Source organism: Geospiza fortis, unplaced genomic scaffold, assembly GCF_000277835.1.
Source record: "Geospiza fortis unplaced genomic scaffold, GeoFor_1.0 scaffold424, whole genome shotgun sequence".
Classification (NCBI taxonomy): domain Eukaryota; kingdom Metazoa; phylum Chordata; class Aves; order Passeriformes; family Thraupidae; genus Geospiza; species Geospiza fortis.
Window position 1 is genome coordinate 3,696,301 of NW_005054354.1, and position 24,527 is coordinate 3,720,827.

General features: G+C 41.5%; 2 protein-coding genes across 2 annotated transcripts in view; one reads left to right on the forward strand and one right to left on the reverse strand.

The window, feature by feature from the left end:
- The window catches only part of CCDC146 (coiled-coil domain containing 146), a 58,093-nt gene extending 51,885 nt beyond the window's left edge, over positions 1–6,208 (forward strand). Inside the window, exons 15-19 of the mRNA XM_031059022.1 lie at positions 1,581–1,709; positions 3,203–3,340; positions 4,699–4,944; positions 5,846–5,936; positions 5,975–6,208. Coding sequence (XP_030914882.1) covers positions 1,581–1,709; positions 3,203–3,340; positions 4,699–4,944; positions 5,846–5,936; positions 5,975–6,045 — 675 coding nt within the window. The 3' untranslated portion in view covers positions 6,046–6,208. The remainder of the gene's footprint in view (positions 1–1,580; positions 1,710–3,202; positions 3,341–4,698; positions 4,945–5,845; positions 5,937–5,974) is intronic.
- An 89-nt stretch (positions 6,209–6,297) lies between these two features.
- GSAP (gamma-secretase activating protein) overlaps positions 6,298–24,527 on the reverse strand; it is a 41,357-nt gene continuing 23,127 nt past the window's right edge. The window contains exons 19-29 of the mRNA XM_031059037.1: positions 22,620–22,745; positions 22,147–22,202; positions 21,693–21,724; positions 20,084–20,145; positions 18,466–18,561; positions 13,972–14,042; positions 13,352–13,446; positions 12,106–12,225; positions 10,606–10,667; positions 8,594–8,698; positions 6,298–7,785 (exon numbers count right to left, since the gene is read on the reverse strand). Of these exons, the coding sequence (XP_030914897.1) occupies positions 7,753–7,785; positions 8,594–8,698; positions 10,606–10,667; positions 12,106–12,225; positions 13,352–13,446; positions 13,972–14,042; positions 18,466–18,561; positions 20,084–20,145; positions 21,693–21,724; positions 22,147–22,202; positions 22,620–22,745 (858 nt within the window). The 3' untranslated portion in view covers positions 6,298–7,752. The remainder of the gene's footprint in view (positions 7,786–8,593; positions 8,699–10,605; positions 10,668–12,105; positions 12,226–13,351; positions 13,447–13,971; positions 14,043–18,465; positions 18,562–20,083; positions 20,146–21,692; positions 21,725–22,146; positions 22,203–22,619; positions 22,746–24,527) is intronic.

The window sequence follows — 24,527 nt, forward strand, 5'->3', positions numbered from 1 at the left end:
TGCAGAAAAACCTCTCTTATAGTCTTTTCCTGTCCTCTGTATCAAACCCACTCTAAGAAAGAGAGAAAGAATTTTTTAAAATTTTAAGACTTAGAATCTCCTATGACTCAGATAGTCTTTTCCAAGAAAAACACTACAAATTAGTAAAAAAATAAAGAAAGATGCCTGTAGTCATGTTACTTAAGCAGACACAGAATAGCATGGTTATCTCTAAATGCACTTTGATGCTTTTGGATTGGCTTGCATCTGATCACTTCCAATTCATATTTAAATTAAAAGTAAGGCTAGTATTTACACTTAACATGAAACTTTTAATGGCTTTTGGACTGTAGTTTTGCTGCAATAGTCCTTCTCTAAATTAACTATTCAGTCCTGCAAAAATTTCTTTGGTGAGCTGCCCCTAATCTCATTAAGATACCACTGCCTCCAACAAGGCATTTTCCCCCGAGTTAGTGGTTAAGAAATTTGGCCCCAGATAGAAAAGGTCACTGGAAGCATAGCTGCATCCTGCTGTTTGTGCTGGCCCTGCTTTTACATTCTTCCATTCTATGTATTTTTGGGCTTTAGCTATTTGTTAGCAAAATGTAACTTTCAGTACCTAGCTATGTTCAGAATCATGGTTTGCTGAGGAAATTGTTCATTACACTCATCTAAGGTTTTTACTTTAGCTGCTTTTAGACAAAGTGTACAGGAGTGAGTTGTGTGGTGCTTTGTTTACTAGGAAAATAAGTATTTAAGTGTTTTAGTAATGTTCCACTGCCACCTGAGAATATCTGTCACTTTTCTCTTTTCTAGTTAAATATGACTTGTTAACTTCCAGTGACAAACCTCATCCTGGCAACATCTAAACATTTACTTAATATTTTGGAGACTGTTCATAACTCTGAGAGCCTGAGACCATTTATTTCCTTAGTCAGTCATCACCTGCAGTGGATGGTTGCCATTTACACTTGGGTAGCTGTGTCAGTACTAACAGCTCACTGACAGCCAGCCAGGTGCACATCAGAGCACACAGCCCCACCACTGTCAGTCTTGCAAGTCCAAACATGAAAAAACAGCCCCAGTCACTCAGTATTTAGGCTGAGCCTGGATGTCCCTGTAGCATATTCTGGGAAGCATTATTCCATGGGAAGGTCTCACATGGCAAAGGTCAGGGAACACCTGCCTCTGTGAGTCCCAAGGGTACCTCATTGCTCAGTGTCACTACTGGATCACTTCAGGACACATGCCTGGGAATGTTAGTGTAGAAAACATGGATGTCTGTAGGGATGAGACCCTCAGTACTGGTCAGCAGGGAAGCAGGGCTTTCTATTGTATTCCTGAGGATAAAAACCAAAAAGTAGCCTGAGCACCAAGAAACAGGTAGAACTCAATTTCTGTTAAACAGCAGGGTTTCCTCTGTCCTGCAACTGTCACACTGTAGTTCTCTTTTAAAAGAAAAAATTTTAAATGGCTCATAATTTTATGTTACCCACCCTCCTTCCCAGTATAAGCAATCCTTCTCTTTTGAAGTCTAAAGACCAAGGTCTGGGAATGAGTTTGGTGGGAATAAATAACTGTTGAGGCTCTTTGTTTGCTAGTATTCCCAGTGTAGGGACAAGATTAAAAAGCTGGAGGAAAACTATGGTGATGCCACAAATGAGAACAGAAAGCAAGAAATGGGAGGGAAGGACCCATCTCCACCTGAGCTGCTAAAAAGGATTGACAAGGTAATGTCACTTCTCATGTCATAAGCTATCCTGCTGTGCTTGACCTCTTTTAGACATTGTAAATAGTGTATTTTATTTTTAAAATAAACTTTCTGTAAGAGGAATCAAAATAATTATGATTGGCCATTGTGAACTCCAGCCTAGCATCTGCTTTCCAGGTCAACTGAACATGGGACATTTGAATTCTTCCAGGAGAGGCTGGGGAGGGGAAGCTCTGTGAGGTTCCCCTGGCTCTGCAGCATCCTCTGCTGACTCCCTTCACATCATTGGCACCTCAGTGCAGACCCACCTCACTAGGGGAAGGCACAGAAAAGGGAGCAGAGGGAGATAAATGCAGAATAATAAACTGCTAACAAACAGGGTTATCAGTCTTTGCTAAGTGGCCATGAGCTGTTCACCACTATCCATGGGCTGTGAGCAGGAGGCAGAGCTGCCAGCCTCGTCACAAAGCCTGCATGTGTGACCCAGAAGCAAACACTGCCCCTTGGCAGGGCTGGGCCCTACTGCTTTGCTTCCCTGCTGAAAAAGGAGCTACCAAAGAGAGCTTGGTAGAAGCAGCAGCCAGGCCAGCCCAGCAGCTACACCTGACTGCAGCACTGCTGGTGACTGCCCCAGGAGACTCCAGAGGGAAGCATTTAGGTCCAATGGAAAGGCACTTTCAGAGCCCTTTGTGTGGGGGGAGGAAGGTAAAGAAACAGCATTTTCTTATACAGTTTTGTCTGTCCCAGTTATAGAAACACAGAACTCTTCCCACTGTGTTCAGTGTTTGGAGGAGATTCACAAAGGGCTCTGAAGGTGTGAGGGCAGTAGCAGCAAGCTCTGAGCACACCCCAGAGTCCTTCTTTTGAAATCCAGTTTGTAAAGACAGACCCTGAACACAGCTGCTTGTATTACCTGAGCTCTTTGCTTTTAGTATCCCATATTCCTTGACAGGAGGGAGCTCTGCATAGCTGAGAAGGCCACAACAGAGCCTGCTACCACCAGCCTACACATTAAGAAGGTTTTCTCGGAGTTGTGATAAGTTTAAATGTCTACTTCAATCTCCATGGGGTTTAAAGTCATTGTAGTTATAATTTGTTTATGGAGCCCATACTTTTTTTAGCATGAGGAGGGGAAAAGTATTTAAAGCAAGAGCTGAAACCTTCCATTATGATGTGACTCAAGGAACCAGAAGATTAAAAAAAAATTATGACTAGAAAAAAGCCCTATTGCTTTCAAGAAAAGCACAGCAAGGCAGTAACAATGGTGTAACCCCTGCCCCCAAAAGGGCCTGGCCTGATATGGAAGAATTGTACGACTGACAGCAACCAACTGAAGCAATCTGGGCCTGATCCTTGGCAGAGAAGGTGTAAATTTTGAGAAATCTGATAGTGAAGGTATTCATTTATGACTGTTCACTGGTATTATTTCAGCAGCTCGAGGCAATCACAGAGCACTTCATGCTGCACTTTCCCCTGTCCTTTCCTTCCACTGTGTTCTCCTCCTTGCTGCAGATAGAGGCAGAGCTGCTGCAGAAGGAGCAGAGGCTGCTGAAGATAGATTTCCTCTGTGAGAACATTTCTGACCTGACGGACAGAATGCGCACGGTGGTGGAGAGCGGCAAGCAGGACATGCTGCTGTTCGCTAGGAGGGTAAGAAGGGCACTGCACGCTCTGCCTGCCAGCCTGGACAAAATGAAACAGTATCTGGGCAAGAGGTGATTCAATTACAAAAGTGGCTGGAAATGTTGAGAGGCAAGTCATACGTTAGTCTTCAGAAATTACAGACAGGAATAGCAGCAGTAATACAGATAAACTGAAACTATTAAGCAAATGTCCTCTCTTTTAAAAATGAAGTTGCACCATAAATGATACCTTTCACTAAAATATAGAATTAGTTCTTTCTGAAGTAGAAACTTTGCAGGATCCTCCTTTGGCAATGTACTTAACAGCCTTTCCACAACAAACAGGTCAAAGGCTAAGAAGAACTAAGGGGAAAAAAGAAATAAATGAAGGCCAGGTAAATTCTACTCCAGCATACAAAAAGATGAACTTGGTATCTGGCTTCAAGTTCTTTTATTGTTTGGGTAGGGAGAATCACACAGGAAACATTATTTCCAATACAGTTTTTAAAATATAATTTTAGCAATTTGCTTTTAACTGCAAGTAATATTGTTTGGAAAGACCAAAAATGCTCCTAGCCCACATATTCCTAATGAAAAAGCTGCAAATCGAGCAGAACTGAGGGAAAGATCAAAAAAAAAACCTAAGTAATTAATGTAAAACAAGACCAGGGTAGAAATTTTTCTTAGATGTTAGGTTTGGCACACAGGAAAGCTTAAAACAGTTTTTTATAATTTATTTTAAACACACACAGAAATATCATGGTTGTTAACTGTGTTTGTGAAATGATGGCCATGGGCTAATAAACTACTGTAAGAATGGCAGTGTGCCAAAAGTTGCATTTGCAAGTGCTCTGGCTGTCCCAGCTCCAATTAGTCACTTAAAGAGTATTAAAGCTTTTTGTTTTGTTTTTTTTTAATCATCTGCAGTGAGACTCAAGGATTTCTGTCACATTCCTTTTCTGTTCGTCCCCTTTCCAAGGATAATGTCACAACCACAGCCCCTGCCTCAGCATTGTCACTCAATTATCTCATAGGAATTGGGCTTATTCCAGCTTTATTATGAAGCTAATTGTGTATAAACTCAAAAAGAATTGGGATCCCAGGCCTTTGAGGGCTGGGGGAGTTTTGCTGTCCAGCTGAAAAGGCCAAGAAGCAAAGACAAATGTGCTTTTCTTTTCTTGTGCTGGAGTAAATGTGACTCCTTGAGCAGCCATTTTATTTTGTTCTAAGTGTTCACAAAAATTAAGTAATTTTCAAGAATTTAACTACTATTTAAAACCTTGTCAAGGTGGACTTATTTTCAGTGCCTAATGCTGACCCAAGTGTCATGCCCAGTGAGTGCCTAAAAGGAAGCCCTAACTGCAATGCACCCGTTTTGCATTCCAGAGCAACGAACTGCAGAGGGAGATAAATCGAAAAACCCAGGAGATAAGGGCTCTTTTTGCAGAGTTATCCATGAAGCAAGCACTTGCCCTTAAACTCCAGCAGGAAATCAGAGACAAGGAACAATCTGTGATGACTGCTTCATTGCTGATAAGTCAAGACTTTTCCCCTCCTAAAGCAGAAAAGGTCAGATGGGAGATCCTAGACAGTGAGAAGATACAAAAAGCAGAAGCTGAAGCCAGAGCTGAAGTAAGTTTTTGTCATACATTGCAAGAGCTCCAGGAGCCAGTGCAGATGATGGTACAGAAAGAGACAACTGACAACCCACTACAGTGGGTTTGTGGAGTTGTAACTCTAGTCTGGCAACACCACTTGGAGCTGGTCATTGACTCTTAAGGAAATCATATACCAAAAACCTCACCTTTGGTTATTAAAGTAGTTTTTGTGACCATGCTGTGGCTGAAGGGCAGGGCAGCCATCAGTGGAATACTGCTTTTCACTGGATTTCAAGGTAAAGCTGCAAAAGGTGGAGTGTGGGGTTCAGAAGTAAGTTTAATGTCTCCTGCATACAAGTTACAATGAGCATCAGGTCAGAAGCAGCAAGAAATCAGATTGCTGAGCAAGACACTGAGGGTAGGCAGGGCAGCATGGCAGACAGCACTTGAAACCTTACCCTGCTGGACACTGCCTCTGTCCTTGAGATGGTCAGTGATCCCAGAGCAGAGAGCTCCTACATAACAATAGTTTAGAATGAGAAACTTCTGTCATGGAACTTCTCCTCATGCTGTGGCTCAAGTTTCCTTTCAGTGCTGTGGCTAAAGGCCCACTCTAGTAACTGTATTCAGGAACAGAATTACTCCACAGATGTTCAGTGCATAGTTACTACATCTTTTAAAAGTTAATCTAATCTGTTTTCTTGACAAACAACAAAAGCATGGCAGGATCAAACTGTCTACTATTTAAAAGGACAAACTCATATCTACACGGTCAAACCTCATGCTTTCCTTTTAATAGCCCTCCAGCTTTCCTGGCTTGCCAGGGATTAGACTAAGGGTGTTACCTTTGTCACAGATTCTGTGCACTGGCTCGGGGCAGCACTGGATTTTAAAGCACACAACCCCTGTGTGACCAAGCTGTGTTTCTCTGACAGGAGCCTGCAGAGGAGAAAGAAGGTGCACTACCCAGCCACCACCCTACTACCCCTGAGGAGGAGGAGGAGGAGGAGGAGGAGGAGGAGGAGGAGAAGGAGGAGGAGGAGGAGGAGGATGAGGAGGATGGACTCCCTTCAGATCAAGTGAGCCCTGGTCAAGACATTTAAAAAAGCCTCCTGCTGAGCCATCTGAAATCTGAACAGACAGCACCTGAAGCAGGAGAGACCATTACCAGCTGCTGGATCACAAGAGTCAGCAGCACTTACACTGCACTGAACAAAGAGCTGTTGGTGTTCAGCCAAATTCCATGCTGAAAATGAAGTATTTGTTCATGCCAAAAGCACAGCTAACTGGTCAGTGATCCAAAATCCTTTCTCCTGGTATCCCAAATGCAAAGCAGTATTATTTCCAAGTGTCAAGAAAAGTGAGTGATCATCATGCTATACTTATATTTTTTTTCCAGGTGAAGTTTTATTGCATCAGAAGGTATGTTAAAATACATTCATTAAAAAGAAAAGGCTAGGAAATCTTCTTCTGTTATTAATATAATACAAAGTGGTCATCATTATAGCCATACACCAACATGGCTTTCTGCAGTCTGAGACTGGAGTTCACACTTGCCAGAGAAATTCTGATTATAGTAAGAAAAATATTCCTTCTCACTATGCAGTCACTAAGAAAGCTAAAGCTTCACTGGTGGCAATGACAAGGGAGTGACCATGAACTTGCCAAGTCACTCCTAGGAACTGGATCTTTTTATTTCACTGGTAAGGAACAGGGAGCATCAATGGAGATCACTCAGAGAGAATATCAGAGGTTGTTTTGAAAACCTCCCAAATATATAAAATATTAATGAGTTTCTCTAGTTTACTAGTGTGGAATTTTGTAGTTTTTTTTTTTTAATCCAATAAAGGCTGCAGAAATCCTGCATGGCACAACTTGGCAGTTTTCTCTGTGTAGCACATTGCTATTCTTATTTGAAATTAATGTCACAGTTCAGAACTTAAAACAAAAGAGCAAACAATATTGGCTCAGTTACATACAAACAGAAGTTGAAAACAAAGGCAAAACAGCCTGCTTAATTTCTTTCTGAAATTTGAAGTTTGAACTGTAACACTAAAAGTTGTAAGAAAGGATTATGTAAAACTCTCTGCAAGCCAATGTTAAGATCAATTTCTAAAGCTTTTTTCTTATCCTGTTCACTTACAATATGTTATACATATCTTTAAAAAACAATAAAAAAACCCCTCAAACAAACAAACAAACCCTCAACAAAATCTGTCACATGCACTTTAAGGAGATTATATTTTGTGCTAATTACAAAACTGAAAAGAGAATGCAGCTCCAGAAGCAGAAGTACCATAAGAAATTGATACCACCACAAGGAATGACTGTCTCTTTACTCATGCCTGACATAAAAAGTCATCTGTTATTCTTACCTGCTTTACACAATCACACCAAGAAATCCTTTTATTAATCCAAGTAAACAGTTACTAGTTCTTGTAACCCTGCAACTGGACTGCCTTTTCCAGCATTGTCTTGTTAAAAGAAGTGACATTTACACCAATTTTCACAGCATGTTTTGACACTGTTGTTCCACTTCCTTGACCACTTCAAAATGAACCCACAGATATATTTCAAACCTAGGGTTATGTCAAATGCATTTCTCTAGGATTTATCTAGAAGTCAGTTTGTTGGACCAAACACTGTTTTAGTAGCTCATGTCAGTACTGGTGACTACCCAAAACTGCAGGTTATTTGGGAAACAACATTGCATTTAAATAAATACTTTTACAGAGGCACCACTCATTGACAGTCTTCTTCAACAGCATGTTATTTCAGGAGTATTTGAGGCCCAGAAGTGTCATAGTGTGCTTGAGTGCTGTTTCCTCTACAAATCTTGCATTTACATGGTCTTGTTTTTCATATGGATGCACACCTAGAAAAACATGGTGAGGAAGTATTTACAAAATTGTACATGCTCCTGTACACTTCTAGTCCTGCTGTCTATTAAACATCTTCATCTACAATACCAAAAGATAAGGGTTAATAGAAATGTGTTTTCACGCACCCCAAATACTTAGAGCTTTCAGTGGTGCCCTTTGGATGCTCATCCATGGCATAAACTATCTTATTAGTGGGATGTAAGTAAATTATAACCCACACAGAGGGAAGCCTCTCTGGAGGCTGGACTTCCAACTGGAGACCCAAACCCAGCTTGAAGCAGAGTGGCTCTGTTGGTCTAGTCCATGAACTGGCTCAGGGCACGTGCTCACATACTGCTGCTACATGGTTTAACTCTTTTTCCTCCCCAAACAGGATGATACCCATACATGGAGGCTCTTGGCCCCTGACACTTTCCATCAGCAGATGACCAAACCTATGTGTTCAGACATCACTGAAGTTGTAATAACTCAATAATGGGAATATAGGCAGGATACATCTGAGTGAGCATTCAAAGGGTAACAATCACTGGTCTTCCAAAGTACAGAATTAACACTACCTTGATTCTCTATCTCTGCCAGCATATTAGTCAGGTAGTTCAGTGGCAAAAACTCCACAGGGAAGGAGAGTGTCTCAGGGACAGGCCTGCTGCACTGTAAGGGAGAACATTCTGTGTTACTTCACAAAGTCCCACAGTCACACCAAGGTTTCAATGTTTCTTTAGTGTGTTACAGTCCACAGAAAGCTCAGAAATCTCAACAGTGTCCAAGCATAGGATTTTAAAACAGCCTCTGTACTCTTACCTGCCTGTTTCCCAGCTTCTCAAGCAAAAGTTTCACATATTTCCGTGCTATTAAATTTGCATTTATTGGATGATTCCAGTACTGGCGGACCTTTTGACCAAGAGCCTAGTGAGCAAAAAACAAACCCCAAAACCTGAGAACATGGAATGGGACAGTGGAAACTTTGAAAGAGGAGAAGGGAGGAAAAGCTGACACAAAACCCAGGCTGTAATGTAGATATGCTTTGCTTTCAGACCCCAATGACAGAGGCTAAGAGGTCATCATGTTTAGCCATGGAACCTGCCTTTCATAGTCAGTAACTAAGAGATCACAATGTGCTCTCAAAATGTGGGAAATCAAAACCTCCTCACTCAGTGCTCACCTCAGCTGGTCTGTCTCAGTGCCACTGACCCACTTGACATGTGTACTTAAGTACTAATTGAACCTTTATCCTTTACTGTGATTGATTTCAATCTATTCTTCTGCCAAAGGATAAAGTAGATGCCCCATTCCTCAAAGATCTTTTAGGACAGGGCTTCTCAGGCTCAGTCTTAAGGAACCTTAGACAAGCAGAACACTGGCAAGGAAAGATACTGGGAATGTAAGTTTGGATCCCATTATTCAGGTCATCATGTGGAAACTGATAACATTGATTCACATTCCCAGAGCCAAAAGCGATTCAAAACCAGGTTTCCCAAAGCTTCCAATCCCAACCAATAAGCAAAAGAATAGGAACACACTGTTAAATTAGCTCCACCTTCTGCTGTTTTCCCTGTGTAGATCTTCCCTTGCCCCTCCCCTTCAGCTGTACTGCAATGCAGACAGCTGTTCATTTTAGTAAATGCTGTACAGTTTAGTGGTGCTTAAATCCTTGCTTCTGATTAAACTGAAGTCATCCACTGCATGTAACCTGCTCAAAATAGTCTTAGTCACCGCAAAATGACCTTTCTGGCAAACAGGCTATTCCCAGCATTTTTTCCCAAAGCTGTAAATAGATACAATGAAGCACTGAGTCTACTGTGCAGAGCTAGCAGTAGTTGTTCCCTAACTCTCTCCCAGCTCAGCCCTTCATGTCAGAGCGTGGTTGGAATGGAGTTCCCCACGCACCAGGCCCAGGGCTGGCAACTCAGGGGCCCCATGCTGACCCCAGCTCACCAGCCCTGGCCCAAAACAAGAGACAGAGGACAAAGAACATCCTGTGGAGTTCTCCTCCTCTACCCCTTCTCAAAACTGCTGCCAAATAAAGAAGCCTTTGTTGGAGGAAAACCCAAGCAGCACTTCTGGCCATTTGAACTATAAGTGACAGCACATAAAGAGCAAACAATGGGCAACTCATGTGGAAAAAAGCCTGTTCTGCAGTGAGGCATTCCCCAAGGGGGATCCCTGGTGCTCCTCTGCCTCTTGACTTCTTGTGCTTCCCCTGCAGTCCTGTGCTGTGCCAATAGAGCACAAGGGGAGAAGGAGAAATGCATCTCCCATCCTGCTGGAACGATTTATGGAGGACCAGTAACCAGCTCTTGTGGCTACACAAGTCACCTCATCAGTGGGTGAGACTGTGAGGTTTAACTGAGGGGAGATCTTGTAATCCATCCCTACCACAAAGCTGTGGTACAACACAACTTCACAGCTTTTACTGTACCAGCTTTTGAACATATTTTTTCAAGTGTATAGAACCAAACAGAGAAAGACTCCATGGATGCTAAAACGCACACACAAAACTCCCATAAACCCCCTTTAAATAACCCTCATTGCCTTATGCAAATGAGTACTCAGCAGAACAGTGTCAGTCTTGTTAAATTCTGTAGGATACTAGAGACTCTGTAAAACACTATGGACAAATCTGTAATTTAAGTTATCAGGGTAACCTACAGTCCAGGAGCAGCAGATGGAGAAACTGTGGCTGTTCTGGTTATATATGAATCAGGCTCTAGTTGAATCACAGCCAAGTCTCTCATTGGTTTGACCCTATGCACAAGGAGGAATTTCCTATCAATTCCAAAATCCAAGAAATTTCATCTAAAGCCATTAGTTACCTCTGGAAGCCTCATGACAATACTAAACTTCAGCTTTTCATTCTGTTCAGTGTCATCCAGATCTATAAGCAACAGGGAAAAAAGCAAATCAAACAAACAGTAATCACATAACAAACTTTCAACTTGCACTGAAGACATTCTGAATAAACATCACCTCCTTAGTGAAATGAAAATTTCAGTTTAAAGACTATTATTTACATGTTTATCATGTGTACAAATATATTTCTGTATATTTGTCTGTAACTTCACTGTTTTATGTAACAATTTATACTGTAATTCAAATGCACTTTGACTAAGTGCAACTCTCCAAGTTTATAATATTTAATTTATCAAGATCAAGCACAGATTGATGCAGATACAGCATATTTTGCTGTCCCTTTTCTTGTACACTGGAGAAATAGCACATCACTGGGCACAGCTGGCTCTTGTTCAGCCACCACTGAGCAGCACCCCCTGGGCAGCTTTGCAGCCACTCTGCCCCAGCCTGTGATGCTGTCTGGGGTTGTTGTGACCAAAGAGCAGGACCCAACACTTGGCCTTGTTGAACCTCACACAATTGACCTCAGCCCATCAATCCAGCCTGTCCATATTTGTCTGCAGAGTCCTCCTACCCAACCTGGTGTAATCTGCAAAATGGCTGAGGAAGCACTTGATCCCCTTGTCCAGATCACTGATAAAGACATTAAACAGGATGGGCCCAATACTGAGTTCTGGAACCCCATTGGGGACCAGCCACCAGCTGGATGTAACTCCATTCTCCTCCACTCTCTGGGCCCAGCTGTCCAGCCAGTTTTATCCCAGTGAACAGTGCTCCCATCCAGGCCATGGTCAGCTGATTTCTCCAGGAGAATGCTGTGGGAAGTGGTGTCAAAGGCTTTGCTAAAGTCCAGGCAGACAACACCCAGAGCCTTTCCCTCACCCTCTGTGTGGGTCACCCAGTCACACAAGGAGCTGAGGCTGGTCAGGCAGGACCTGCCTTTCACAAAACCATGCTGGCTGGGTCTGACCCCCTGGTAGTCCTGCACACACCATGGGATGGCACTCAAGATGTTCTGCTCCATAAGCTTCCCCAGCCATGAGGTCATCTTGGCAGGCCTGTTCTTCTCTTTCCAAACATAAGGCAAGAGCTGAGGGCTGGATAGCAGACCAACTTCCTCACACGCAGGTGTGCACTTTCACAGAATCACAGAAATTCCCCAACAAATCCTATGATGATATTTAGTATTTGTTTTTCTAAGTCTGAAGTGTAAAAACTACAAACTCAGATTCTCTCCACACAGATATTTCTTTGTGTGCTGTGGTAAGGCCAATCACATAGCCTGAGCCCCAACTTTCTCCTCTCAGGTAGGCAACACCCTCAGCTACAGCCCTCACTGAAACAACACTCTAAGGAGAGCTGAGTGTCCTGGGCAATAAAACCTGTGTCCAAGGGAAGTGGCTCAAAGGACAACACTGCCAGTTTGCTGGCTGGTAACAAATGAAACACCATGTTCACTGTACCTTTCAACAATTTCCTGACACACGTTTCTGTCAATTGCAAGATACCATTGTCAATATAGTGCAGGAGGGTGTGCAGAGGGAGGCATCGAACACCAAGACCCAGGTGCAGAGTGTGAAAACCTATGAAAGAGACAAACTTGTTTGGTACAATATGTAGTACTTTCTAATTCTCTATTCAAGGCTGGAATTACTCTAGCTAAAACCATCACTTCTCTTGACTTCTGATTGTTTATACTTGGTGAGGAAATCAATTTATCAAGTCAGATCGTCTTATTTAGATGTCCTTTAAGTTCTCTCAAGTACAGTCTTGTCAGAAAGAAGAAAGCTAAGGGGATTGAAAACAGTCATAAAGTCATACACTGTCTCTAAATGTCTCCAAGCTGTTGCCTTGTATCTGAATTGCTCTATTAATTTGTCTTTTATCTCCCTCTCTCCTCCTAATTAATCAAAATCTGAGGCCTCACCATCCTCAGGATGTTGGTGCCACGAAGACACTCCCAGGGGCAGCATTAACACTTCAGCTTTCCTTTGACATCAGCCTGATGATGGTCTTGTTATCATGTAACACTACTGTGTGGCAGCATTTGTGCCCACACAGACTGAGGGACAAACTCATACCAAAAGCAGTTGCAATGACTGAAGACAGATCAGGAAATGAAACCCAGAAAGATTCAAACAGAATTGGAAAGCATTAAGATATTAAGATGTCAAGATGTCTTTCCCCAATGAAAATAAGCAAGTGCTTTGAAAATGCTGTAAAGAATTATGAGGAGCTCTAGGAAATGAAAATCTACTATCAAGACCAGCTCTTCCATCAAGGCTGGTAGTAATCCCTTCAGGAAAAAAAAATTATTAGCAGGGCAAGAGCATGAGAAAAAATACTCTATCTGCTACAGGATAGGATTTTCCCTTGTGCCTCTTGACACTGAAGTCCAGTTGTCTAAATATATATATACATATATATATATGTGAATGGAATCTAAATCTTAGTTCTAAGATAAGACTGCACCCACACATTCCATTGGAAACCTCTGTTTAGTTTACTCTGTTTCTAGTAACAATTTAGTTTTGCTTCATTTCACTTGTACAGGTTTATCAAGAGCCTTCCCCTCTCTGACTGACTTGAATAGCTGTCAGTACTGCCAAAGCTAACTTGATATGTGTGCTGCAACCAGGGCTGTGCTGGGAGGAATTTATAGCACTGCTCTCCTCACTCAAGATGAAAACAGCAAAACACAGAACTTACCAGGAGGTAAAGGCATGCACATGCCATTTGCTGCTTCCAGAATCCGACTCATGATGTGGAACACCGCAAACTCTGCTGCACTTCCTCTCTCATCACTGAGATAACAAAGTAGCAACACATTAATTGCCATACTGGGAGTGCACTGCATGCCTGCCTTTGGGATGCAGGGCCATGGGATGCTGCCTTGTTTACTGAGGTGGCTCAGCCAGCACCAGCTGCCCAGTGCTGCAGACACACAAAGTCTCTGTGTATCCCCATGTCCTCCCCACACTGATGCACATTTACAAGGCTCTCAGCAGTGCCTGGAATCAGCAGCAATAGGTAAAATGGTGCTGGTATGAGTGACCTGGCTTTTATAGGTGTTTAACACCCACCACCCAGCTTAGGACCACTCCAAACTCAGCAAGTTTGAGCTCCAGACATAACACTGCCTGTGTGGTTAATATTCACTGGCCTAGAGAGGGCCAGCAGGATCCTTAGGAAGAGTAAGTGACAGTAACATTGACACTGACAGCAGCACAAGCACTGACTGTTCAGAGGAGTACTGCTGATGAAGACCAAAATCATTATGCCCATATTTTAAAAGGCAGGCTGAAAACTTTAACAAATCACTTGCTCACAAGCAGAAGATACAGGAATGAAGCTGGTATCTCCTCCAAACTTCTTTCATTATTCGATGCACCAGATTCAGCTAAAACAAAAAAGAGAAGACTGGATGTTTCCAGGAGCCTGTATACAGCAGGCTCTTGGCCTTCATTCATTCCACACACCAGTTTATGTTAAAAACTTCTCATGAGACTCCTACTAAGTCTTTATTCTTTTTCTCTATGGCCTTAAAATGTAAAGTTATTAAAATTTGAATTTAACAGAATTGCCCTATTCCAGCTGTTTAAAGTGCTTCCAGCTTATCAAAGCATCATGCAAGACATACAGCAACTTAACACACTGTGCTTCTTGGAGATAACTGATCTCAGGCTCTTGCAGCAAATTCTCAAAGATGTGTTTGCCATGGAAGCAAAAACAGCAAGTCCAAGTGGCTGAGCATTTGGCAAGGAACAGTCCCAAGAGCTCAGCAAAAGCGGATAACGTTGAAGACAGCGGAATGTTCAGTTTGCCAAGAAAAGTATGCAGGAGCAATGACAGATCTAGTCCTGGAAAGGAGGAAAAATGAGACAAACAAATGCCTCTCCTCAACTCTTGAGTTTCCTTTTTGTCCCCAGTGAAGTGAAGCAATCCCTTGGCCCATCTTGTTGTTCTTTGTGCTCCCACACTGACGTCCACCACACACAGTCAGCATATACCAAAGCCACAAGCCCTGCTCTCACTTGGGCCTTCTCAGCTTCTGCAGCTGAAAGAGAAACCACACACGGAAGAGCTGAAACAACTTCCTCGTGGTTGTCATGTGCAACCAGTTCCACATCTCAGTAACACAACTGAGACACTTCCTCTGTGCCTTTTATCTCTGGTCCTCAAAGCACAGCAATCAATCAATCCCAGGAAACTCAGGAAACTAGTCTGAGCCCTGTTCTGCAAAGAGATGTCACAAGAAGTTAGGAACACTTTTCCTCCCTCCAGATGGTCAGGATCCAGGAATGCATTTTCCCTACTCTATTTTCTCCTCATAGGCCTTGCCCTCTCCATTGTCTGAGTCATCACAGGCTCTGAGCAAGAGAGAAACAGGACACACCGGAGATCTGCATGCAAAGGCCAGAATTGGAATATTAATCTTCAGCAATGTTACTGAGTGTTCCTCTGTGCCTTGGCCAGAAAGCTCTACAAGGTAGGACCTTTCCCATGCACCACAACTTGAGCCAGGCTTGCACAGCTGCCTGATGCAAAATAACTACCTAATACTTGCCATCTCCACACCTTCTAGATGCAATGGAAAGATCCAATTTGATCTTTCTGGAGTATAGCAAGTTTTCTAGGAAATGAGTGATTTCCAGTTTCCACAGAAGGGTCACAAGAACCACACCTGCTGCTGGAATGAATTTCATCTCTGGCCAGCACAGAGAGAGCAGCTAAGGCCTCTGCATCAGGAGCTGCAGCTGGATCTGAAGGATCAGTGTTGAAGTGAAGGCTCTTACAAGCTCCAAAATCACCAATAATTATTTGTGCAACACAGATTGTTTTCAAGAGTATGCTACTCCAGAATAAGCATTTTTTGCTTAACAACACAGCAAACTGTACAGTTTTCACAGGGCACAGAAAACAACTTCTTAAGTTACAATCATCCAAGCTATCACAACATACTTGCATCTTAAACACATGAATGTTTGTGATGTGACACCCACACTAACAGCACAACTCTCTTTGGAGATCAACATCTACCCTTGGCATCGTAGGAAATACATACAGAAAGATAATCTACATCTCAATCTTTTTTTTTCAGAACATAACACACCAGATAATGTGCATGTGAGAGAGACAGCATTATCTGCCTGATGGAAGGAGCACAGGCAGCTTCCTGTCCGAGGTTAGCAGTGGGTGTCTGGGGCAGCCAAGTTAAGAGCTACACTCACAGCAGGGGAGGACATTTTCCCTGAATAACAGACACACAATAAGAAGTTTTTTGGGGCACATACATGAAGGCATTTCCCTTGGAGTGCTCTAAACTAACAAGAGAAAACACAACCATCAGCAAGGCAGCACATGCAGAAGGGCCTTGGCTGACAGTGCTGTCACCTTGTCTTGAAACATCTACAGTTCCAGGCAATGGTGCCAAGGAAACTGAAGTTCCCCTAAAGTAATTGGGAGCTACAAGTGCTCAGATCCCTTGGCTGTTTCTACAGGAAAGACTTCAAAGCCAAAGAAAGTCAAAGAAAAGAACCAGGAGCAAAGGAGAAAAGGAAGTGAGACAAGGTCTTGCTGTCTTTCAGATCCCCTCCTGTGCAGTAGTATGACAGTCTTCCTCCTCCCAAGGAAACTCAAATCCAAATGGTGTCTGTGTGTCTTCTGTTCCTCTGCAGCTGTCTTCTGTTCCCCCTACAGACATCAGGGGAAATGTGCAGCTACTGCAGGGACTTGCAGAGAAATTTCAGAGTTTATTCAGGTCTGCCTGTTTCCTGTGCCACAGGCTGCCTGCTCACCCTGCCTCCCCTTCCACTTGTTGTCAGGGCAGCAGATGTCACACTGCTTCTGTAAGTTATTTCTCTCCTTTCCTGCCTCACTGAAATGAAAAGAGTGAGGAAAACAGATATGGAGCAAAGCTAAGGTAAAGTGATTGCAGAGGAGAGAGAGCCTATGGACATAAAACAGCCACTGCAGGAAGGGTGGCACATGGACTGGGACCAGGCACAATCCCGCTCTGCAGAGCTGCTCAGCAAACAAGGAATTCCCACTGAGGTGTGTCATTGACACTTCCCCACTTTACTTCTCTGTATACAAGAACACACAGTTCTCTGACAGCAACCAGCCTTTGCCTGTTGTTTTATAAGAAACTCTCAGTGCTCCCAAGTTTCGGCTTCTCTGACTTCTTCTGCAATCGATTTACACAGCGACTACACACCATGGAACCTCATCTCAGCCACTCCTGGGCTCCTGAATGTAATGCAAAATATCTTATGAAAGCAAACAGACAAACTTCAAGTCTCTTCCTGTTTCATTAGTTTCAATAGCTCTGTTACTCACTGCTGATGCTACAGAAGAACTGCTGGAAGACTCAAACCAGTTCATTCCCCTAAAGAACTCTGAAACATTTAGGATATGGAAAGGTATGAGATGTAAGAGTTTTTAATTAGGATGAGGGGAAATGTAAGGTTAAAAAGGAAATAATTTTTAAAGATTTCCAAACAGTGCCTAAGATGCACCAGCAGAAAGCAGAAGCAACTTTTAGAGGCATGTTATCTTCATTTATAGTAGCTTTTCTAAGAATAAGCCTGTCAATTGAGTTGAGAGAATTAATCCTGAGAGTTTGCTTGTGGGGAGGGCTGAGATTTGTTTTGCAAGATTTCGTATATAATAATTTAGCCTTGCAGATCAAGGTTGAATAGATGTTTTTGCTTTTTTTATCTTAGTTTTTACTAAAAGTGAACAAATTGTTATTAGAAATTGCATAAAAGGAGAATAAATGTCCCACTTCGGCTTTTTTCAGCGCCATTTTCAGGTGCAGAGCTTTGGTTCATGTTGTACTGTTCCTATTTTAATCAACCACTAGTTTCAGTTTCTTTCCTACACAGATACATAAAAGTCTTCCAATTACCAGTGAACCAACTTGTGAAGTTGTCAAAGTGAGGCCTGAAAAGTCAGGAAGGGCAGTGGGGCTGCAGGGGTTCAGAGAACACTGTGACATTGACAGAGTAACTGACTCACACAGACTTTGGAGGAGATGCAGGCATCAGTAGCCTCAAGGAAGTTTCCCAAGGTTTTCATCCCTAGAACACAGCACTGTGGGGAGTTTCTACTGAACACTGGCACAAAGAACAGGATTTACAGTTGCCATGCAAGCTTTTGAGAACTCTGAGTTCTGCACTTAAAGGACATGATCTTGAGACAGACAAAGCCAAGCAGATAACTTCTGTGCACAAGTTATGGTTTTTGTGGCTTTTTTTTTAAGGTCTCGTAAGAGGATGAAAGACAGAAAAATAAGAATTTGGAAAGCAAATTTTCACAGTAGTTTACAAAGATTTCTTCAGGCAAAACTGTCTCCTGTCACACACAGCCCACTGAAGGCACTGTGTAGGAGTGGTGGTGATTTACCCACATGTCACATTGTAGTGACATTTTTTTGTTCATTTTATATTTCACCTGGTGGCACTTTCATTATTCAAGGCTTGCAGCAATGTGTTCTACAGGAAACCAAATGGACCTAACAGCTTTAAACTTTCAGGGTGAGTTCTCATTTTATTTCTGGGAGTAGACTATATTTGCACAAGCTGCAAATGGAACCATTTCTTCTGTATTCTAAGTGACTGGTACTACTTTTAAAATAATATTTAAATAATATTAATTTTCTTTATCCATTTATACAATTTAGGCTGAAAAATATATTTAAATATCTTAAAAGCAATTTCTTCCCACCAAACATATGCTATATACAACTGGTACACACCCAAGGACCTACAATCCAACAAATACACACTTGCTCACTATAGTGACTATAAAATCAAACTAACCAGGTTTGCAACATAATCCAAAACTATTTGGTCAATCTTCTTTTTTCCAACATATTGTAGATGTCTCATAAGGTGATCCTTCAGCTGAGCAACCATCTAGGAAAAAAGCCAACAATTTGTTATTGTTGGGCATCTTCAAAGAAACACAAAAGCTGCAGCAGGTGCAGGGCCTGATCAATAGGCACTGGTGCAACAAAACCTTTTCCCTTACAAAACTCCAGTGCAGAGTGAGATCCCAAGCTGCTGTACAATCTTGGTAAACTCATCAGCAGATGTGAATATTCAAAATGGTTACTTGGTGCAAATTCAGCAAAACGAATACTAAGTTGAACTTTCCATGATGCTGAAAAAGCTTACAGTTCTTACACCTCTCTGTGCAAAGCCAAGGGAACAGGATGAAAGGATTTAAATATAACACTGAATTCTAAGAATATAAGTACTTATTACAAACAAATAAACCTGAGAGATTTTATGATAGAGAAAAGTAGCACAAGTACAATTTGTGGTAGTTGCCAAGAACCTGAGAACCATAGTGATTAATAGCAATTTCAGGTTAAACATTAATTGTGAAGTCATTAAAGTTGAGTGTTTGTTAAGACACAGTCCATGCCACTCCCTCCTTTCTGAAACATTCCCTGACCTCATGTAGCTTCAGATTGCAACTCAAGTCCATCCATGCTGGCTCTTTTTTGAGAGTTACTAAGAAGCTCAGAGTGAAACTGGAGCAAATAAAAATCTCTGTCTGAAGGAACTTATATGCAGACTAATTTCACTGTGTCAATACAGCAATACAGGTATGAGGAAGGCACAGACAAACTGACCTGCTTTTTGGATCTGTCTGAATAAACAGAGGGGAAGGAATGTAAAGAAGCTGAAGAGAATGAGAGGAAAGACTTGGGAACAGGGAGACCACTGCAAAGAAGGAAAATTTGCCTCAGATGTGAACAGACAGGACAGTGTTGATCTGCTCTTCATTGCTGAGACCTTCCAGTGCATGCTGAAGAGTTAGTTGATTTTAAAAGTAGAAGAACAAGGGATAAGCCAAGATATGTATCGGAACAGAGGGAGGACAGGTAGGGATTTGAGACAGGATTTATTTCCCAGAAGCATGTAGATGGTAGATCCTTTAGGGAGATCACTGGCAAAAACAGTGGAAAAGAAGGGACCTCAGAATGAACATAGCAATCTCAGAAGTGGGGGAGAAGGAAAAAGAAATAGTAAAAGAGCTGTTAAATTGAGGAGCAAGAAGATCTCTACTCAACAAATTGAGAGAATAGAGGGAGAGGAATTCACTTATATATGTTTTAAAGACATAAAGAAGTAAAAAAATAGCTGACAGACTAAATGACCTCCCAGTTTCCACCCAAAGTTACATTGGGAAAAAGCATTTTGACAATTTTGACAAATCAACTTTCTATTGCTGTTTTTCCCCTATGCCTTACAATGACCTGCTAAGATAATATCATGATGATGAACTCTAAAACTTAGGAAATGCCATGTTTGCCCCTTAGCTACCCTGAGTGAGCTTCCACTCAGCACTGGGACTTGGAAGGTCACTCCTGACACATCTGTGGAGCCTGTGCGTCCTCTAGTGCACGCTGACAGAAGCACAACATACCAGTCCCATGAGCAACTGCTGCTGATAATCCTCCTCTTCAAAGAGAGGTACCAGCCTCGCCTCTGGAACAAACAGAGCAACAATCATTCAAGGACATGGCACTACAGAAATATCACCAGCATTCAACCAGCTTCAAAAGGACTTAGGAGGAGACAAGCAAACAGAAGCTGTGGTTTGACCTACTCAGCTACAGAACTAAGACACTGAAGAACCATGAACTGAATAAAAGAACTGAAAAATGGAAAATAACCCTTTGTCTGCCATCCACTTCTTCTCTTTGATATTTAAGTAAGAGTTATCACAGTGTGGTGACTCAAGAGAGCAAAGAGGCAGAGAGAACCTTCTGGTAACACCAGAGCTGATGTGCTACTTAGATCTTGTCATTTACAAACAAACAAACAAACAAACAAACCCTAGCAGATGTATGGGTTTTCCAAGAAAATGGCTAGACAGAAAGTAAATAGTTCAGGGAATCACCTCCCACTGATTCTCTCCCATGGTCTGGCTGCTTCTGTAACTCAGATTTGTGGACCACTATGAAAAGAACACAACTTCTCTAACTAAATGGAAGGAGATTACCGTGTCTGCTGAAATTAATAACCTAAATTTCCTAATCAGTGCTTCCTGTCTACTAAAACAAAGGAAGAAAACCAATCTTCTATTTCATGATACAGATAAAACCAGCTCAAGATTGTATGGAACTAAGTGGTGAACTCTTTCAAAATTTTCCTATTTTTGCTCACCTTCAAATATATTTACACCACCACTTAGCAGCACAAAGACCTGTGCTGCTTGATTTTAAAGGACTCAAGGACAAATCTACAGGGAAACACTACAAAGATGCTTGTTACTGGATGGAAGCTATTTAGAAATTATCTAGTCACAGTTAAACATCTGACTTCTTTATCAATAAGCACCTTTGAAAACACAAAGCTGAGGTTCACAAAGTTGATACAAAGTCTCAAAGTCAGAGCCCATTGCAATAAGTAGCAGTGACACAGATGACTGCTGTCAGGGGCTGGGAATGAGTACACTGAGAATTCTTGGTAATAAAAGGACCAAGCAGCACTCACATGAGCATCATGTCACAGCACACAGTGGCAGGACACATAGAAGGCACTGATGTGTGAACAGCAGGAACATAATACACCACTAAATTCAGTTTTACTTATTTGTGACAGAGGAACTGAGCACCAAAAACTCTCAAGTGTTTCTGGCCTAAAGAAATTCATTACACCTGCTCTCTCTACACCATGTTTTTTCACCAGCCCTAATCTCCTGCACAAGTCCTGATGTTGCAAAGGCAGCTACAAGTGGACAAGACTCAACACTAACATGGTGTCATTAATACTCTGCTCCACAAGCAAAATCCTGAAGAAGATATCCTTTAGCTGACCACATTTTATTGCTTATGTTGTTAGATCCAACATGAACTAGGGACTTTATTTTCAAGCATTTCCTAGTCAGTACAAGAAAGTGTTCTTCTCATCATAAATCCTCAAACCCTTCTGGGCTGAAAACACACATAGCAACTGATTTTTAGCAAACAACAGCTGGATGGAAATATTCTAATAAACCTAAGGCCTGCATCAAGAAAGATTTCACTTACCAGAGTCCCAAGTGTCCAGATGAGAAAGCACCCTGAGGTTTGAAACCAAAATCAGTATGTTTCATATGCAATACTCTAAAGGCTTTCATAACATCACTAAAAACTCAAATGAGCCTTTGATCTTTCAAAGGCGGCTAAAGACATCTGAGAACAGTACATGTGACTAAATATAGTAAAAATACTAGATAGCTTTAAAAAATTCTATCTGTCTAGGTTGCAAGAGAATGACTTCAAATCTACCATAAATTCCCTAGCTCTAGAGGCCTGTATTTCAGATCATGCTGTAGTGATTACAAGGATTTCAATAACTGATTTTCATCAGGATAATCTTCTTTAAAGATAAGAAGGTATCTTTTAATCAGATACCTAAACAACTAATTAAATGGCACATTAATTCCTCCAACATATTTGTGCAAAATAAGAAGGGGTAAATATAATATAAACCAGTACGTACTTTTTGGCATTTTCAAAAATATTCCTCAAATATGCTGTGGTTCTTCTCTCCTCTCTCTAGTTTGTGAACAAACAAAATGAACAAAATGAACAAAACCAAATAAAATACTCCCTGATGGAATGAAGATCAGAAATTAATTTGGTTTTCTCTTTGAATGGAAATAAAACACAGTGGGGCCTCACACCATCTTCCAAGTGCCTGTGCTCTCACACACTCACACACATGTAAACCTCATGACAATGCAGAGCAAGCTCTGCTTTTCTTTAATTTCTTGCATTATTTTAAGAGAACAAAACTTAGAGGCCATCACCTTAGATGAAATGACTGCAAGTCTTTGCACTTCTGATAATCAGATTCCCATTTATTTATCTTCAAAATAAAAAAGCCAACTCATCCATGATTTACTTTAAAACCCCATTTCAGAGGCAGCTCTGGGGAGTTCCAGTGCCTCAACTCCAGGGCCTCTCACTCACCTCTTCGGAAAGGTTACGCCATTCCCTCCTGAGCACCTTACTGTGGTAGTGCAAGCGTGGCTCTGCATACTTCACACTCTCCAGGTTTGAGTTGAGTTTCTCCCAGAAGCCTTTGGAGTTTTGAAACTGCAAAGTGTTGCAGAGGAAGCATAAATATAGGCTGTCCTCTTAGAGAAATACCTCATCACCCTCCAACTAAGTGACTGCAAAGATGTAATTAGTGTAAAAACAATGTAAGTTAAACCAAAGCACCAAAACTAATTTCTCTTGATGCAATGGCAGTGGTAGCACTCACTTGACTTGAGGTCAAGATTTGGTGCCTGGGAAGGAACAACTATTTCTGGGTCACAATTCATCTGACCTATTTACATGTTTGAGATGGGAAGAACTGCACCACAGACTACACTGGCCATATTGTCTAGACTTCCTCTGACTGTAAAAAGAGCCTTAGGCTACTAACCTAGATGTAAATGTTTACATTTGGTCAAATAAATCCCATTTGAGGTTTCTCATAGTTGCAAATAGAGGAATACCACCATGGCCACAACAGCTGCAGGATGCCACTAGTTCCAAGCTGCATTAATACTTAGATTGCAAACATCCATTTACCAACCTCAAGTAACAGTGCTTCATCCCAGAAAAGAAACAAAATCCAAAATTTTCCATTGCAATTCTAAAGCATTTTACTCTAATGCTAAAATTAATCTAAACTTAGCTGTGAACAGACAGGAGGATTCAAAATCTAAACAAAACTACACCAGCTTCCTGAGCTAGTTCTTGGACTGGGTATAAAAATTTGAAGCTGCTGTTTATAAGGGGGGCAAGATGCAATGGGGGGCATTGCTGAGGAAGAGATGAGACTAAGGCAGTTCTTTTTGACAATTAAAAACAAGAGATGGTACGAGCTGTTCTTGCCCCTCTTAATATACATTATCTCCCAACACAGACACTACAGTAACAACATTTGAATAAAGAGAACTTTGAATTCACAATATTCCTACACTTGCACTAACATACTGGATTTTGCTCTCTCCCCTCAACTATCCTACAATAACAATAACCTTAAAAGAAAACCTCAAAAGGAAGAAACCACTTCCTACTATAAACTATAATTTGTCAAGGAAAATAAATTTCAAAGACTCGATCCTGCCAGCCATTTTCCTCTTGCTGCCAGTGCCTATTGTCACTTTATTATTGTAGCTGCAGCAGAGACAATAAATCTTGGGGTTTGCTTCATATTAGTTATACTTAGCAGCTGCAAACTAGGATCACATATGGCACCATATGTTCACTCTGTTGGACCTAACTCATGAGATCTACAACCTACTACTGCAGAATGTTGCCTAAATGTTACCAATATGAAATGAGAGAAATATTAAATACAGCATAAGGGTATCATCTAGTGACCACTCCATGCAACAGCACCACCACTGCAAAACTGTGTTCAGGCCACACTGGACTTGAATATGTGGCAGGGGAAAGCAAGACAGCAATTTTCTTTAATATAAGAAATCTCTAACAGGAAGTGGTAGGCTTGACTGTTGTCTGCTTTTAATCCCAAAAAATTTGCATTGTATCAGACCTCATTAAAAAGTCAAAAGTTTAAAGAAAAGGATTTTTTCAAATAAATCTATTATTTCTTGAGGATCACCAGGGTAAGGACTAAAAAGAGAAGGCTTCTTCATCTTAGGTGTTTATTTGGGAGACATTTCTAGAGAGTCAAGAATTAACACCTAAGCATGACACCTAAAAGACATTGTATTACCAGAAGTCAAAGCAAGGCCTCACCAGTTTGCAATACACAAAAAGCTCCCATGAAGCCTTTCATTAGTAGTGGGTTTTTAACTGAAGATAGAGAGCTCTCTGCTACACCCCTTGGAAAAGATGTGGGGTGACAATTGCCTTAAA